This window comes from Salvia hispanica, chromosome 5 (genome assembly GCF_029641045.1).
Source record: "Salvia hispanica isolate PSC_SH4W2 chromosome 5, Shi_PSC_v1, whole genome shotgun sequence".
Taxonomy (NCBI): domain Eukaryota; kingdom Viridiplantae; phylum Streptophyta; class Magnoliopsida; order Lamiales; family Lamiaceae; genus Salvia; species Salvia hispanica.
The window spans coordinates 49,002,345-49,021,713 of NC_142696.1; the positions used below are offsets into that span (position 1 = coordinate 49,002,345).

A 19,369-nucleotide genomic window follows, 5' to 3' on the forward strand; every position below is an offset into this window, starting at 1 on the left:
AGTACTACAATTATTTTCGTACCCCCGAATGAAAATTCCTGGATCCGCCACTGCCATGATGAGTGACTCCGAGTGTGATACGACGACCAAACCATCCATAGACCTGTGAACATCTTCATCTATCTGCACTACATGCTCGCCAGTGATATTTTTACCACGGCGGCGTATTTCCTCACCCCTTTATTCCTCTCCAAGAATCCCTCCGGTAAATTTTTGATGATTCCGGCGCCGTAAGTCTTCAAATGTATATCAGGCATGGTTAGGAGGAATGTAGGAGAAAAAGAGTGTTTATTGTGTATTCCTTGATGATTTCTACTTCACATATTGCACCCTTTTTATAGGTGTTATACGAATACATACAAGGCATGATATCAATTTATATTTAATGCTATCACTCTATTTTTTCTGATTATATGGAGTATCAATGTGATTGGCAGCTCACAATCTTTTCTTTATTTAACACTCCCCCTCAAGTTGAGTGGTGGGATCCCCAAAGCTCAACTTGTTCAGTACACTTGTGAAGCTTCTTGAGTTCACAGCTTTGGTGAGAATATCTGCCAATTGATCATCTGACCGAACAAATGGTAGTTCCACAGCTCCACTTTCAATGTTTTCTTTGATGAAGTGTCTGTCAACTTCAACATGTTTGGTTCTATCGTGTTGCACTGGGTTCTCAGATATGCTGATTGCTGCTTTGTTGTCACAAAAAAGTTGGCTCGTTTCTGGAGACAGTCCAATTTCTCTCATCAATCTTCGTAGCCACAAGATCTCCATTAGCCCGCTCCTGATTCCTCTGAATTCTGCTTCAGCGCTGGATAGTGCGACCACCTTTTGTTTCTTACTTCTCCAAGTGACTAGATTACCTTCAACAAAGGTAAAATAGCCTGCTGTAGATTTCCTGTCCACTGGATTGCTTGCCCAATCAGCATCTGTATATCCATACACCCCTTTATGTCCATTTTTTCTGAACATCACTCCATGTCCGACTGTTCCCTTGAGATATTTGACAATTCTCAGTGCAGCTTCATAATGATCCTTTTGTGGTCGATGCATAAACTGACTCACAATTCCAACTGCATAGGCAATATCAGGTCTAGTATGGGAGAGATAGATGAGTTTTCCCACCAAACGCTGATATTTACCTTGGTTTGCTAGCTCTGCCCCTTCTGAGATTTGTAGGCCATGGTTTACTACAATAGGTGTGTCGATTGGCTTGCAGTCCAGAAGTCCTGTCTCAGCTAGAATGTCCAAAGTGTACTTCTTCTGCCTTAAAAATATTCCTCCCTCTGATCTTAGCACTTCTATTCCCAGAAAATACTTAAGGCTCCCCAAATCCTTCATCTCAAATTCTTGAAATAAACTCCCTTTGAGTCTTTCGATCTCCTCTGTATCATCTCCGGTGATGATCATATCATCTACATAGATGATCAAGCAAGTCATTCGGCCATCTCGTTTTTTTAGGAATAACGTATGGTCCGACTGGCTTTGTTTGAATCCATACTTTGCCATAGCCTCGGTGAACCTTCCGAACCAAACCCTGGGGGACTGCTTAAGTCCGTACAAGGTTTTCTTCAGTCGACATCCTTCTCCCTTCTTGTACCCCTCTGAAAATCCCGGTGGTGCCTCCATATATACTTCCCTCTTCAATTCTCCATGGAGGAAAGCATTTGTGACATCAAACTGGTGTAATGGCCAGTCTCGATTTGCAGCAACTGATAATAGCACTCGGATGGTGTTCATCTTTGCTACTGGGGAAAAAGTCTCGTCATAGTCTACTCCATAGGTTTGTGTGTATCCCTTTGCTACCAACCGTGCCTTGTACCTTTCTATAGAACCATCTGGCCTTCGTTTGATAGTGAACACCCACTTGCAACCAACTGCCTTCTTTCCGTCTGGTATCTTGCATTTTTCCCAGGTGCCGTTTCTTTCTAACGCCCCCATTTCTTTGAGCATTGCCTCTCGCCAATGTTTGTGTCTCCAGGCTTCTTCTACTGTGCAGGGGATTTCTTCTTCTTCATATAGCGCTGCCTCAAATGCGTGAGCCATTTCTGAGAGTTGTCCTTTGGCCATGTTGACTATTGAGTACTTGGCCTTTTTGCCTATAACATCTGGGCTGTATCTCTTTGGCGGGACTCCTCTGTTGGGTCTTGGTGGTAGTTTATATCCTCCAACTCCTTCACTCATCTGTTCTTCCACCAAATCACAGATCTCTGGTTCATTTTGGTTGTCAGAATCCCCCTCAATATCTGTCTCATGGTCAGTTTCACCATGTGTAGTAGCATCACTATCAATACTATCATCATGATCAGGAGATGTATCAGAAGTACTTACAGCGGATATCAGTAGAGGATTTCCTTGGATGGTGTCACTGACGGGTGAGGGCTGTATTTCAGAGATCTGCTCGATGTTTCTGAGGGGCTCCCCTGGTGGCCCTACTTCTACGGAGGGACCTGACTTTGATAACCGGCTTAGTAGGTCACTATCACTACTCTCCCCCTGACCGCTAAGGTGGTTAAAAAAATAGTCTGTCTCAAGAAAATCACAGTTCAGAGTAGTGAACATGCGATTGGCCTTGGGGTCGAAGCAACGGTACCCTTTCTGAGAGGCCCCATATCCCACAAACACACATTTTACGGCACAAGGTGATATTTTAGTTCGTTCATGTTTCGGTATATGGACAAAAACTGAGCATCCGAACACTCGAGGCTGAAGTGTCAAGGGTAAAGGAATTTGGGCGTGTGTTGAGAGAGTTTCTAGTGGGGTGTGGAGTTCCAGGGAGCTAGAGGGTAATCGGTTCGTTAGATAGGCGGCGGCTGCAACGGCTTCAGGCCAAAAATATCTGGGGGTATTTGATTCAATGAGCATAGCACGAGCCATTTCTAGGAGAGTGCGGTTTTTTCTCTCAGAAACACCATTTTGTTCTGGGGTATATGGACATGTGGTTTGGTGAACCAGACCTTTATCATGACAGAAGGTTTTCATCTTTAAGTTTACAAATTCCCCCCCATTGTCAGATCGAAGGATTTTTATATTTTTCTGAAACTGGGTTTGCACAAGGGCATAAAAATGGCTAAAGTGTTCAAAAACCTCATTTTTTTTTTCATAAAATAAACCCAAGTCATGCGTGTGCAATCATCTATAAACAGAAGGAAATATTTGAACCCTTGTCCCCCCACAACTGGAGATGGGCCCCACACATCAGAATGAACTAGTGAAAAAGGAGAATCAACCCGGGTATTATTTGATTTATAAGAGTGTCTATGGCTCTTGGCCAACACACAAGTCTCACAATACATATCTTGATTAAATTTAGGAAAGAGAATTTTTAAATAACCTGTGGAAGGATGTCCTAAGCGACGATGCCAAAGCCAAGCCTCTCTACTTGCAGATCCGTGAGTTAGTAAGGCGGTTCCTTGTTGGGCTATCTCATCGACGTAATACAGCCCGTCCCGCTCAGTGCCACGTCCAAAAATTTCCCCTGTCCTGATATCCTGCAACAGGCAAAAGTTTGGTTGCATTAGGAGAGTGCAATTTAATTCTTTTGTCACATGACTGATTGATAACAATTTGTGTGACATGGAAGGAACATATAAGCAGTTGGATAAGGTCAGAGTGGGTGAAATTCTGACAGTTCCTGCTCCTTCTACAGACGTAAATTCTCCACTTGCAGTTTGAATATGACTTTTCAGTGCCCTATGCATATCAGATATATCGGTGATATCGTAAGTAATGGTGTCAGTAGCTCCGCAATCAAAAATCCATTTATCATTTTTATTTTCGAATGAAACAGACAAGGCGTAGGACGTAGGCAAATTTTCGAGCACTTGAAATCTGTTTTCACAAATTAGTGGGGCAGATTTGGGATTTTCGTGATTTTGGGAGTCGGTTTGGGGCTTATTTTCATTTCGGGGGTCTCTTTGGAATTTATCAATGTCTGGGGGTCTAATTTTTGGAGTTGTTTTAGTGTAGGGTTTAAATTGGTATAATTCAAAGAATGGGGGGTTTGAGAATAAATTCTCAAACCCTAATTTACCTCCTCCCACATCTCCCACATTCGGCGCCTCCACATCAAAAAATTCTCTCCGTTCTGGAAGTGCTCCGACTCCGCCTCCGCCTCCTCTGGCGACGGATGCTATCCCAACAGCTATTCCCTCAGTTCCCCGTCCGCCGCTGCCTCGGTTGGCCACTGAGTTGCTTCCGACGGCGGCAGCGGGTGTTTCTTCTCCTCCCGCCACAGCTGCAGCAGCCCGACCCCCTCTGAACGGTGCCGGTGACGGATTGTTCTTGGCCTTCCTCTCCTGCCACCACTCCGGGTAGCCGTGGAGTTCAAAGCATGTTTCCCGTGTGTGCTTTTTCTTTCCACAGTGAGAACACACCAATTTTGATTTGTCTTCGTCCGGCCGTTTGCTCCAATTTCCTCCATTCCCGCCACCGCTTCGTTGAGAGGAGTTGCGGTGTGCTGCCGGATTTTGCCACGGATGGGTCACTGCTAACCCAGCTCCAATCCCTTGTGTGCTGGAGTCACCTGCTTGTAGGACAGCGGATCTGGTGTCTTCTCGCCGGAGCATAGCGTATGCATTCTCCACCGAGGGAAGTGGTTCTACCCTTAGTATTTCCTTTTTGATGTTCTCGTACTTGCCGTTTAAGGCTACAAGCAACTGGAACAGCCTCTGTTCTTGTTTCTCGGTGTGGTATATTTCAATATCTTCTGCGTACTTCATCCGATTTGGTTGTCTCCGGTCTATGGAGATCCATAGATCGTTCAAAGTTGTCCATATGTCCTCCAAAGATTCCTCCTTTTGTTTTAACGTTATTGCCTTTGCGTACAGGTCGTAGACTTGAATTTTGTCGCCTCCGCTAGCATATGTAACTTCCAGGCTGGTCCATATTTCCTTAGCCGTTGGGTATTGAGTCAGACGGCTGACCAATTTTTGTTCCACATTCTGAATCAACCATGTAAATACGCAGTGATCCGCTTGCTGCCATCTCTCGAAGGTTTGGTCGGTCCTTGCCGGAGGGGTTGGGACTCCTGTGATGTGAGATATCAGACCCCCGAAGGTTTGGTCGGTCCTTGCCGGAGGGGTTGGGACTCCTGTGATGTGAGATATCAGACCCCTCCCACTGATTGCCGCCTTCATGAGAATCGCCCAAGTGGAATAATTTTCGCCGTTTAGTCTTTCTCCGATGACTAACGGTGAAGAATCAATTCTCTGAGACTCTGGTTTGTGTGGAGATTCTGGGGGGATTATTTGATTTTGGGTGTGCGCCATACTTGTGCGCATGAATTCGGCAAACATTCGAGCAAATTGCTCTGTTTCCGTTGGTTTTGGTTGTTCATCGTTTTCTGACATGGTTTATGGTTTTGGCAGGATCTGCCGGATTTTGGTTAAAGGATTCGGGATTGGTCCGAGACAGTGATGAGACTACTCTGAGTCTCACCCCTGCTCTGATACCATCTTCAAATGTATATCAGGCATGGTTAGGAGGAATGTAGGAGAAAAAGAGTGTTTATTGTGTATTCCTTGATGATTTCTACTTCACATATTGCACCCTTTTTATAGGTGTTATACGAATACATACAAGGCATGATATCAATCTATATTTAATGCTATCACTCTATTTTTCCTGATTATATGGAGTATCAATGTGATTGGCAGCTCACAATCTTTTCTTTATTTAACAGTAAGAAGAAAAAAAGACAAAACAGGAAAGTGATATTACTCCCTCCGTCCCGGATAATTCGGGTTACTTTGACCGGGCACAGATTTTAAGAATTGTAATGAAAAGTGGGTTGAAAAGTTAGTGGAATGTGGGTCCTACCTTTATATATTAGTTTTATAATAAAATGTGTGTAGGAATGAGTTAGTGGAATATGGGGTCCACTACTAAAAATAGTAAAAGTGAAGTGGGACAAATTATGTGGGACGGACCGAAATGGAAAACTGGGACGAATTATCTGGGACGGAGGGAGTACAATATAACATGATCATCTATAAATACACGATAATAAAAAAAAAAGTAGAAAAAAGCACTTAATTTGACAATAATAAGATCACACAATATTGTATTATCGCAAAGTAAATTACATGACCAACATATTGATGAAATATAGGACATCAAATCACTTCAATCAAGGTACAAAGACTATTCATAAGCAATAGTTGTCGTTCCTTTCTTCTTGTACCATCTCTGTCCCCTCTATTCACAAAGAAAAGAAATTATATACAATTCCATTATCAAATCATACTAGGTTTCATTGCCCTAAACTTTTCAAACTAAACACATGTATTTATAGCTGAAATTATAGATACGGCTTAATCATTAAGGCATTTATTAATAAGTATATGTCACTAAAGTTATAACTTATGTATGGATAAACATATGCAGTTTAACAAATGAAATGGTTAAAATTGAAGTTAAGTGTTCTAGAATAATTACCTGATATATCAGCTTCTTCTCAATTTGGATGCAAATATAGCAATCCTCACATAAAACCAATCTCCAATGGCATCAAAAAAGTTGAAGAATGCAATTCTCCATGTTTTCTTGAGTACGAAAGTACCAAGAACACCCCAAAATCCACATATAAAACCAAGGGCCATTGATACGCCCACTTCTTGCATAAAAGAGAGACTGATGTCTTTCTTCGGAAGAGTGGTGGGTGGCTTCAAGATATCTTTGGGGCACAATGCGAGCGGGGGCCCACAGAGTCCATCATTCCCAGCATAAGCAGATGCATTGAAGCTCTGAAGTTGAGTACTCGTTGGAATTTCTCCAGACAAATTGTTGTTCGACAAATCAAGAAAATCCAAGTACTTTAATTGTGACAAGCTTGAGGGTATCTGCCCAAACAACTGATTCTTTGATAGATCAAGACATTCTAGCATTTCCATCTCACCAATATCTGGAATTATACTTCCTGTGAAACTATTTGATGATAGGTTCAAGGAAACCAATCCCTTCATACTAGAAAATGATTTGGGAATGTTTCCGGACAATCTATTGCTTGAAAGATCAATAAGTTTGAGAAATATGAGATTTTTCCTATATTCTGATTCCTGCTCCTTCCACGTAAATAGTGAATACCCAAAGTACCTTTTAAAATTCTGATTTGGAAGAGGAGGACTGTAAGTGAAGCTATAAACATAACCCAGACGAACCAAATCAGCTGGCGTACTATTTTGAGCCATTGAAGTAAAATTATTGAAGCAATCCGGGAGTTTTCCAGACAGGATGTTTTTAGACAAGTCTATAATTCTAATAGACGTATAATTGCATATCTCGTCAGGAATACTGCCATGCAATTTGTTTGTGCCAAGGTTTAGAAATGTCATTTTATACATTTCACCAAACCAAGAAGGGATGTCTCCTGTTAACTCATTCTCTGCAACATCAACTAACTGCATGTTATGGCAACTTCTCAAAGCGGAAGGAAACTCTCCCGATAAACTATTACCACGCAACTGCAGTGCAGCGAGGTCGTGCAAATGTCCCAAAGAACTAGGAATTTCACCCCATAACCTGTTGTTAGCTAAACTGAGAGAGAATAAGTTTGGCAATTGCTCCCAACAATTGGGAATCTCTCCAGCCAACTGATTATTGGACAGGTCAAGTATCCAGAACCGACCATAGAATACACTACAGATAGATGAAATTGATCCAGATAACATATTTCCACTCAGCTGAACAAGCTCAACATAGGCATAAAATAATGGAATGGAACCTGAGAGCCTATTGTTACTAAGATCTATGACGGTGATGGGAATGGATGAGAGATTCGGGATAATACCGGTAATTTGATTATCAGAAAGGTATAAGTTGGCTAATGAAGGGGATACATTCCACAACCATGCTGGGATTTCATCTGTTATATTAGCTCTAGAAATATCAAGGGTAGTGAAACTTCTCTGAGTTTGAATCCATTTTGGGAAAGATGGGCCCACATTGCATCCAGCTAAAAGTATAGCATCCAACTGAAAAGCAGGACTCCAATCAGGGCCAAAATGCAATATCAATGAATTGAAAGATAAATCTAGTTTCTTTAACTTGTTGAGCTTGATGAGATGGGATTCAGAGACTACACCTTCCAACAAATTTGTAGAAAGATCTAGAACACGAAGCTCAGAGAGTTGGCCGATACTTAGAGGAATAGAGCCAGTCAGGTTGTTTCCCCCAAAGTACACTTCTGTCAGTGCAGAAAAAGCTCTCAGGTCTGGCACTGGTCCATTGAGTTTATTACGGGCCAAGTCGAGAATTTGGAGCGATTCCAATATTCCTTTCCCGGATGTATTTCCAAACAACTCATCAGTGTTTCCCCTTAAGTCATTTTCGTAAAGGACTAAGGTGCGTAAATGACTCAAATTGAACAAAGATTTCGGGATTTGACCTTCAAACTTGTTACTAGCAAGACCAAGAGTTTCAACAAGAACCAATTTCTCTATGAATGCGTCAGGAATTGGCCCCCCTAAAGCATTATGTGAAAGGTCTATACCCACTAGAGTTGTGCTTATGTTAGATAACCAATGGAACGAGGAAGGAGTGAGTTGGTTATCATCCAATTCGAGCAAGGAAAGAGATGTAGAAGAATTAACAGTTGGTTCCACTATAGTTGTGCTTATGTTACAAGAGTCCAATTGCAATCCATAGAGGAAACGAAGACTTAGGATCTGTGGCAGCCAGTTTGTATGACTTAAGTCGATTTGACTCAAACCAAGATTATACATCAAAGAGAGGCTTGAAAGCCAATCAAGATTCTTAATCCTCAAAGAGTTATATGAAAGGTCAAGTACGCGAAGGTTGGTAAGGTTTCCTAATTGAGGAGGAACGATCCCAGTAAATTTAGAAGCACGGAGAAACAATTGTTGTAATTGTTTCATGGAACAAAAGAATTCAGGAATTGGTCCTTCAAAATTATTCTGACTAAGATCGAGTGATTGTAGGTTTGTAAGGTTCTCTAACTGAGGAGGAACAATCCCAGAAAAGTTACAACCCCTGAGAAACAATTGTTGTAACTGTTTCATGGAACCAATGAAATCTGGGAATGGATTGCCTCCAAAATCATTCCAACTGAGATCAAGATAGTTCAAATGATGCAACTCAAGCAAGGAAGAACCAACCTCACCTTCCAATCTGATATTAAGTTGGAGGGCGATGACATGGCCAGTGGTGTTGCTGCACCAAACACCATACCATCTGCAGCATTCGATGCTTCGCCATGACGAGAGATAGCCATAGTAGTCGAAGACGCCATTCTTGAAGCTTAGAAGAGCTTCTCTCTCACTCTCTCTGCATCTCACTTTTGCATCTCCTGAAACAAACACACAGACAAGAACAACAAGTAGAAATTGGATAGCTATTCTTTTTTCAGAAATCATACTCATTGATTTGTGGAGGTGTTGTGTGTATTTTTGGATACTCCAATACATCAAGTTTAGCTGTTTAAATAGATGAAGATAAAATGCATGTAAGACAAAACTGAGCTTGAAGTAAAGGTAATTCATGATTAAATAAAATGAGAAAGTGAAAAGCGCATATGTTATCATCACAAATAATATAGAAATTTTTTGAAGATAATTCATAATGAGATAAGTAAGAAATTTTTCTCGTGAAGTGTGACCAAGTCACACCAATAGAATTCTTTTAACGTAAGTCCAAATGAAATTGAAAAAAGGCAAAATAGTACAGCGAAGGTTGACTAAATTATAATCACTTAAAATCCATGCAATATAATTCTTGAAAAACTCTTGAAACTAGAAAGACTTGCAAGTCAACTCGAAAGAGAAATAAAAATAATTAAAGGTCCAATAAATTAATTATAACCGCAAATAATATAGAAATTGTTTAAAGATAATTCATGATAACGTACAAATTGAGATTTTTAATGACAATAATTTTCTAACATATAAACAATCTTGTGAAGTGAAGTGTGACTAAGTCACATCCAATAGAACCAATACAATTCTTTTAACGAAAATCAATTGAAAAAAGATAAAATAGTAAAGGTAAGGCTACATAAAATATATATGTATCATAAATTGAGTGTCCAAATGAAATCTAAACAATAAATGATGTAAAAGAATCACCATGAACTAGCATGAGTATACATTCATCAAGGCTTAGGCAAAGAAATTAGAAATTAAACTAGTCATTTAAATTAATAAATCAATTTAAATATAAACTAGATTAAAATTCTTAAGGGGAGTTACCTAGCTCAATCCCGTTGCGTGCATGCGTTATAGTGCTTTTGATAGGTTAAGATCAAATGATACAATTCCGAACTTGCGCAGACGACTTGCAAGTCAACTAAAAAACGAAATAAGAAAGTAAAGCACGACTGAGTTATAACTGTTAATACTAGTATGGTAAATTTTGAAAATAAATTCAATTCTCCCTCCAAGTTCAGCTAATAGGCTTCATTCAATCTCTAATGAAGAAACAAATCAATAAAATATGCATTAAATTTAATATTTTAGGCTAAAACACTATGTGGCATTTCATCGAGCAGTTGGAGTACATCTCAGTATACCTCTTAGTTGGCTGCATTGAGTAACAATTTCACGTCTCTGCTGAAGCTCCTTTGGTTGTATCAGCCATAATAACAAGATTTCTCAAATATTATTAAATCTATCAAAAAGAAAAAAATATGTACGTATATATTGAAGCAAAAAATTATGGTGTAAATGTTTCTTTCCTAATCAGTGCTTTTATGTCTCGCACTGGCCCATTGGGCCGAAGTATTGAACTGGGCCTAGAAGGCCGGCCCTTAATATTTGGGCCGATGAGTAAAACTATTTTCACAGGGTGACATATTTCACGTCCTCCTACGAAAATGAATAGATATTATTTATGGCCCACAGCTCACTATACAATTTCAGATTTTTTTTTTCTCATTTTCTCTAACTTTCCTAATTACACGTTAAAACTCGTGCTAATCTTTAATGGTCTATTTATGTGGGACGGAGGGAGTATTTTGTTAATTATAATTTCAATAAACATGGGTGCTCTTTCGGGTGGGCCTCATCTGCATGCCCAAGCCACCATTTCTTGGACATGCCCAACAAACTTGGCCCTGCCCATGAAAACTTGGTTACCACAATGGTGGTCCGGAGCCACCAATTAAAATTATTTTCTTACATTTTTTTTTATATTTTAATTTAGCTAGAATAAAAATTATTGGACTATAATAATTGAAAAAAATCTAAATTAATTTTTAAAAATTTGACAATTACAAATAAATATATTTATTAAGAATTTAAATTTTAATTATTTCTGTAATTAGGGTGTGAATTGAAATCACATTCCTTAATTAAAAAGTTGATCAATTTAATAGGGATTTAGTGATTGAGATTGATTTGTTTCCTAAATTAATGCTAAATTTTTTGATAACTGTCATTTAATTTTCATCTCGTACACTCCCACTCTCTCCATTTCATCTTCTCCAAAACCTTAAAATTAACACAAAAACTGAAAAAAAAAAAAAAAAAAAAAAAATTGGAAACCCAAGGACCGCGGCTCTCGGCCCCCTGCAGTGGAGGGCCGCGCCTCGTGCCCAAGGGCCTCGGCCAGGCCGAGAGCTCGCATCTCTCTCGTCCACCCCCCTGCTCGACTCCCTCTCTCGCCTCAGTAGTGGGGGGCCGCGGCCCTCCCATTGTGGATGCCCTAACTCAACTTGCCTAAAATCACGTCAATAATGATAATCCAATTAATTCATGATCTACCAATAGCTATAGACTATAATTAAAATTAGTCAACAATTTTAATACATAAAATCAAAACATAGTAATAAAATTAAATGCGGACCGGTACAAGCAGGTTTCAGTTTCACCATACAACCAAAATCTAAAATGACAAATTCATTAATACCAAAATTAAAACCAACCTAATTAAACTCTCAACCACTCGAATTATCCCTAATGTCACGTACAAACTTAGCCAAAAAAATTCTAGAAGAACCACCATCCGCGACGGCGCCGGCACTCTTCTCCCTCATCTCCTCCGCCCTCTCCCTCACCCCCTTCTCCCCCTCCATCAGCCGCTCTATCGCCGCCGCTATCTCCTCCGCCCCCACCACAACCCCACTCTCCCCCCTATAATCCACCCTCACCTCCACCGCCACTCCCACCTCCTCCACCACCTGAAACGCATTCATCTGCTGCTCCGCGTAGAGCGGCCACGCCGCCATCGGAACCCCACACGACACGCTCTCCAGAATCGAATTCCATCCACAGTGCGACACGAATCCCCCCACCGCAGGATGCGCCAGCACCGCAGCCTGCGGGGCCCACCCAACTACCACCTTCCCCACCCCTTTAGTCCTCTCCAAAAATCCCTCTGGGAGAATCGACTCCACCCCCGCAGTCGATGACCCGCTCTGATTCTCCCCGCGCCGCCGGAGAGACCACAGGAATCTCCTGCCGGTCGACTCCAGCGCCGCGGCCAGCTGTCTGATCTGCGGATCTGAGAATCTCCCCTCGCTCCCGAAGCAGAGGAACACTACCGATTTTCGCGGTTGCTGATCGAGAAATTCAACCGCGTCGGAATCTTTCCATTCCGACGCGGTTGGAAAGTTGAGTACAGGTCCCACGGCGTAGACCGGCGGCAAATCATCCTCATTTGAAATTGAAAAAGATTGGAATAAATTCGGCTCGAGTTCTTGAAAAGTGTTGATGAAGATCCCCCTGACTTTCCGAATTTGTCGTGCCGACGACATGACGGCGGCGGAGCCGCCGTCTTTATCCAGCATCGCCGACGGCAGAACCGTCGCCGGAACAGGGTTGACGAATCCGGGGACGGAGAATTTTTCGTCGGAGTCTCTAAATTCCGTTATATCGGCGCCGTGCTCGTCGGTCAACCGTCTCATGTACGCCATGAGGGAGAGGAAGCCGGCGCCGGACGCGAAGAATAAGTAGGCCGGGATCGAGAATTCGTCGGCGACGTCGGTCATGGTGAGGCAAAACATGTCGACTACGAGGCCGGCGACGCGGGCTTCCTTAGTCGCCGTGATGCCGGCAACGGCCTCTCTGACGAGAGGCTTTTGTCGGTCGACCTTCCCTACGTTCTCGATTTCGGGCAGCTTTGACTTTGTTTGGGAGTCTGAGCTGGCCTCATCGAGTTCGGGGAGGTTGAGGAGGCGGAGGCGGGGGTGGAATTGCCTTGAGTTCGTGTACTCACGAACGGCGGGGTCGTTGATGAGGAGGTACGTGATGGAAAGTCGCGAATCCTCGTTGACTACGAGTTTTCCGACCTCGATTGCGGAGACGATGTGGCCGATTCCGGGTCCGGGGATGAAGATTAGTTCAAGTACTCCTCCCATTGATATCAAAATATGAAAATAAAAATGGTTTTGGGGATTTTGGTAAGATTCTAAATAGTGTCACAAAAATTGTGTTGTGACACTATTTAGAGTTGAATTAAGACAGTGTTGTGAAATTTGTACTCCAATGATAATAGAGTTGAAGTAAGTCAGATATATTTAGACCATGTCAAAGAGAAAAAATTGTAAAATAAAGTAAAAGTAGGAATTAGTGAAGAAATATGTAAAAGAGACAGAAATGTCAATTTTGACCATAAATACGCATGTCAGTATTTAATTCTATAAATCAGTGAAATCAGACATAAATACGTGTGTGAATGAAGAGCAGGTAGTGATGATCATTTTTTGTGGCACATGCATTGTCACAAGACTAATTATGACTATTTAGAAATTTTAAATTAATGATTTTGTGTTCAATTCTTGTTAAAATCTACTTTAAATTTTAAAATCTACTTTAATTATTTTTCTCTATGTCTCTTTCTTATGTCTCTTTCTTATTTTACCGATTTCATATTAGACCCGTGTCAAATCCAAAGTACATATTCTTTGAGACAGAGAGAGTATTATTTTACTTACTTTATTTGATCTCTACTCTAATTTATTATATCATTTTTGCATAACATTTTCCGATTTGAAGCGTCACATTTATAACGGGACGGAGGGAGTATACTTTTATAGCGGGAATATGATATATACTACTCATTTTATCTCAAGGAAAATGACCTTTTCTTTGAATTGCACAAAATTTTATGCGGTGTTAGTATGTTAAGTGCAAAGGGAATAAGAGTATTCACTATAGGAGAGCTGCGGCTCATGGCTCGGTAAGGCCCGGCCGCGGCTTCCCATACTAAGAGCCATGGAGTTTCATGGCGGGAGGAGGGGGGGAGCGCCACACCGGCGGCTTGGCCACGGCTCCCCTATTGCATCAGCTGAGAGCTGCATATCCCCCAATTTCAATTTTTTTTTTCCAGCTTTGTGCTAATTTTATGGAGATGAATTTTGAAGAAGATCGAGTGGAGATGATGAAGTATGGAGAGAGAGAGGGTTGATAGTTTTCAAAAAATAATTAATTTGACATTAATTTAGCATTAATTTAGGAAATAAATCATCTCTAAAACTAAATCCCAATTAAAATTTGTCAAATTTTTAATTAAGGATTGTGATTTCAATTCACATTTCACACCCTAATTATGGAAATAATTAAAATTCAATTTTCAATAAATACATTTACTTGTAATTGTCAACTTTTTTTAATTTATGTTTTTTTTTATAATTATTATAGTCCGATAACTTTTATTCTTATTAAATTAAAATATAAAAAAATGAAAAAATAATTAATTTGTTGGCTTGGGCTTGTCCACTATAGTGTGAACAAGTTTTTTGGTGGCTCGGCCAAGTTTTGTGGCTTGGCCCGACCAACTATAGTGGATACCCTAAGGTACTCCCTCCGCCCCCCATTAATTGACCACTTTGATTCTGGCACGGATTTTAATAAATGTAAAAGAAAGTGAATTCAAAAAGGTAGTGGAATATGAGTCTCACTTTTATTTTTTGATTTTATAACAAAATGTGAGTAGAATAAGTTAATGGAATGTTGGCCTACTTACCATTTATGGTAAAGTTAAAGTGGACAATGAATGAGGAACAGACGAAAACGACAAAAGTGAACAATTAATGAGGGACAGAGGAAGTATTAAATAGAAAAAAAGTAAAGATAAAAATATTTTTGTTTTTGGTAACAAATCATCTTAGTCAGGACAAAAGATAATTTCTTAATAAAAACAACACAATAATATGTTGATATCGAAAAGTATCATTGCATCAACACATAGCGATGAATGGAAGAAGGAGAGAGAAAAGGATAGAGCTAGATTTATGAATTTAATTATATTATTGGGGATCGGTGGTGCACATTCGAACTCCACTAGTATAATATTGAATACTTCCCAAAAGGCCTCATACTAATGGAATTGGGATAGTCCATATATATCCATTGTTCATCCTCCAATGTCAAATATTATTTGCCCCTACACATATTATGATGAAAAAACTACAAAGATACTCGTATTTGTAGAGTTATTTCACACCTTAAAATAAAAACCATTTCATTTATGATTGTAATTGCATGCTTGAGTACACAATAATACCAAGCAAAACACTTCCTACTACATTTAAATTGCTCTCAATTCTCATGCACTCGCATTCGCATTATCCAAAATGTCACGAACCAACCTAGCCAAAAACATCCTCGAAGAACCACCATCCACGACGGCGCCAGAGCTCCTCTCTCTCATCTCCTCCGCCCTCTCCCTCACCCCCTTCTCCCCCTCCATCATCCCCTCTATCGCCGCCGCTATCTCCTCCGCCCCCACCACAACCCCACTCTCCCTCCTATAATCCACCCTCACCTCCACCGCCACTCCCACCTCCTCCACCACCTGAAACGCATTCATCTGCTGCTCCGCGTAGAGCGGCCACGCCGCCATCGGAACCCCACAAGACACGCTCTCCAGAATCGAATTCCATCCACAGTGCGACACGAAACCCCCCACCGCAGGATGCGCCAGCACCGCAGCCTGCGGGGCCCACCCGATCACTCTCCCCACCCCTTTAGTCCTCTCCAAAAATCCCTCCGGCAGAGCTGAGAAATCGCTCTGTTTCCCGCGCCGGAGAGACCACAGGAATCTCCGGCCGGTCGACTCCAGCGCCGCGGCCTGCTGTTTAACCTGCGCCTCAGAGAAACTCCCCAAACTGCCGAAGCAGAGGAACACTACTGATTTTCGCGGTTGCTGATCCAGAAATTCAATCACGTCGGAATATTTGGATTCCGGCGAGGTTGGAAAGTTGAGTACAGGTCCCACGGCGTAGACCGGTGGCAATTTATCCTCATTTGAAATTGAAAAAGATTGGAATAATTTTGGCTCGAGTTCTTGAAAAGTGTTGATGAAGATCCCTCTGACTTTCCGAATTTGTCTTGCGGCTGACATGACGGCGGCGGAGCCGCCGTCCTTGTCAAGCATCACCGCCGGCAAAACCGTCGCCGGAACCGGGTTGACGAATCCGGGGACGGAGAACTTCTCGCCGGAATCTCTAAATTCCGTTATGTCGGCGCGGTGCTCGTCGGTCAACCGGCGCATGAACTCCATGAGGGAGAGGAAGCCGGCGCCGGAAGCGAAGAATAAGTAGGCCGGGATCGAGAATTCGTCGGCGACGTCGGTCATGGCGAGGCAAAACATGTCGACTACGAGACCGGCGACGCGGGCTCCCTTCGTAGCCATGATGCCGACAATAGCCTCTCTGACGAGAGGCTGTTGTCGGTCAACCTTCTCTTTGGACTTGACCTCGGCCAGCTTTGACTTTGTTTGGAAGTCAGAGCTGGCCTCATCGAGTTCAGGGAGGTTGAGGAGGCGGAGGCGGGGGTGGAATTTCCTTGAGTTCGTGTACTCACGAACTGTGGGGTCGTTTATGAGGAGGTACGTGATAGAAAGTCGCGAGTCTTCGTTGACTATGAGTTTTCCGACCTCGATTGCGGAGACGATGTGGCCGATTCCTGGTCCGGGGATGAAGATTAGCTCAAGTTCTTGTCCCATTGATATCAAAATATGAAAAAAAAAAAAAAAAAAAGAAATTGGTTTTGGGGATTTTGGTAAGATACTAAATAGTGTTGTGAGTTGTGACAATGAAAGTAGTACTCCAATGATAATAGAGTTGAAGTAAGTCAAATATATTTAGACCGTGTCAAAGAGAAAAAATTGTGAAATAAAGTAAAAAGAAGGAGTTGGTGAAGAAATATGTAAAAGACAAGAAAAAGTTTAGAATAAATAAAGTTGACTAGAGATAAAAAAGTCAAGATGTAAATAAAAATGTCAATTTTGACCATAAATACGTAGTAAGTCAAATATACTTAGATCATGTCAAAGAGAAAAAATTGTAACATATAGTAAAAGAAGGAATTAGTGAAGAAATATGTAAAAGAAAGATAAATAGATCATCAAAAAAAATGTTATTACTCCATAAAAGATGAGAATAAAATAAAGTTGACTAGATATAAAAAGATCAAGATGTACTATACAAAAATGTCAATTTTGACCATAAATACGTAGTAATGTCAAAGAGAAAAAATTGTAATATAAAGTAAAAGAAGGAATTAGAGAAGAAATATGTAAAAGAAAGATACTAAATAGGTACCAAGAAAAAGTTATTACTCCATTAAAGATGAGAATAAATAAAGTTGACCTAAGATAAAAAGATTAAGATGCAGACAAAAATGTCAATTTTGACCATAAATACGTATGTTGGTATTTAATTCTGGAAAAGCATCTCTAAAGGGAGAGGTAAATGGGGAGGTAAATTAATATAACTATAATATTTATTTTTTTTTCATAAAAAATCATTTTTCATGGGGAGAGTTATTTGAGAAGGTATTATACCTTTTTCCATTTTGAAAAGGTATCTTTACCTCTCTATCAATGGAGAGGTAAAATTTTATAACTACTATATTTGCCTCTTTTTCATGAAAAAAACTTGAGTCCAATGGAGAAGGTATCACACTTTATATTTTTTTAATACATTTTGTACTATTATTTTATGTTTAAAAATTATTTACCTTTTTATATACTCTTTTCTTTTGGAGTATGTATTTTTTTAAAAGGATATATTTCACTTTTTGAGAAGGTATATAGCTGATATACATTTTCTATATACCTTTTCTCTTGGAGATGCTCTAAATCAGTAAAATCAGACATAAATAGTGATCTTAATTTTTCATGGCACATGCCTTGTCACACGTCTAATTATGACTATTTTAGAATTTTTAAATTAATAATTTTGTGTTGAATTCCTGTCCAAACCGACTTTGTTGTGATCCCATGTTTTTTACATGTAAGTGGACAATCCTTCCTCATGAAATCTACAAGGGATGGGTGTACCATTCTTACATGAAAATTGTGGCAATTGAAATTGAAAATATAACATATAATTGTTTCATATCGGTGTCAAGAGAAAACTGAAACTAGTATATAAGTCTTATGGGCCCTTCTCCTATCACCAATTGATTTTAGGATGGAACCCATGGATTTTTATCATGGTATCAGAGCGGGTCGCCGACTGTGGGTCAAATTTAACTGACCCAGCAGTATATCTGGGCCGAAACCAAAAAAAACGACTGATCCAGCAGTATATCTGGACTTAAAAAAATTGGGCCGATTGTCCAATCGATTAGAAAAAAAAATTCTAACCCCTCCAAGGTTCACATTGAAGGGTTTGAGGGAGGGTGTTGGCAATTGAAACTAAAAATATAACATATAACTGTCGCACATCAGTGTCAAGAAAAAACTGAAACTAGTATATAAGTCTCATGAACCCTCCTCCTATCACCAATTAGTTTTAGGATGGAACCCATGAATTTCTATCAAACTGGAGGCGGCGATTTCTTTTTCTGTCTTTTTTTCATATTTGAAAATGTACATGTTGAATCTTTCATTTCTTGTCCCACATTACTATCTACTTGAGTAGAAGGGTCTCTAACGGTGGAAGTCCAATTTGGGTACAAATTAAGAGGTTCTCCATATTTGTACAGCGGAAATATGATATACTCCTTCCGTCCTCTATTAGGAGTTACTCTTTGACCGAGTACGGGTTTTAAGAAATGTAAAGGAAAGTTGGTTGAAAAAGTTTATGGAATGTGAGACCCTTTTTTTTATATTGGTTTTATAATAAATGTGAGTGAATTGAGTTAGTGGAATGTGGGACCTACTTACTATTTATGGTAAAAATGAAGTGTGACTCTTAATTGGGGACGAACCGAAATGAAAAAGTGTGACTATTAATGGGGGACGGAGGGAGTAATACTCATTTATTTATCTCAAGGAAAATGACCTTTTTTTTTAATGACACAAAATTTTATGCGGAGTTAGTATATTAAGTGCAAAGAGAATAATATATTAAAGAGAAAAAATTAAAGATAAAAATATTTTTGATTTTAACAACAAATCATCTTACTTGGGGCAAAAGATGATTTCTTAATAAAAACAACACAATTATCATAACATACTATGG

At 40.2% G+C, this 19,369-nt stretch overlaps 1 protein-coding gene and 2 pseudogenes across 1 annotated transcript; all 3 read right to left on the reverse strand.

The window, feature by feature from the left end:
- Window positions 1-6,019: 6,019 nt before the first annotated feature.
- On the reverse strand, window positions 6,020-9,510 carry LOC125186538 (receptor-like protein EIX1). The gene is made up of 2 exons (XM_048082919.2): window positions 6,439-9,510; window positions 6,020-6,198 (listed from the first exon to the last, which is right to left on the reverse strand). The coding sequence occupies exon 1, from the start codon at window positions 9,498-9,500 to the stop codon at window positions 6,447-6,449; it is 3,054 nt and encodes a 1,017-aa protein (XP_047938876.2). The 5' UTR covers window positions 9,501-9,510; the 3' UTR covers window positions 6,020-6,198; window positions 6,439-6,446.
- Window positions 9,511-11,742: 2,232 nt separating this feature from the next.
- Window positions 11,743-13,444, reverse strand: LOC125187513 (anthocyanidin 3-O-glucosyltransferase 2 pseudogene; annotated as a pseudogene).
- A 1,941-nt stretch (window positions 13,445-15,385) lies between these two features.
- On the reverse strand, window positions 15,386-16,902 carry LOC125188082 (anthocyanidin 3-O-glucosyltransferase 2 pseudogene; annotated as a pseudogene).
- Window positions 16,903-19,369: the final 2,467 nt, after the last annotated feature.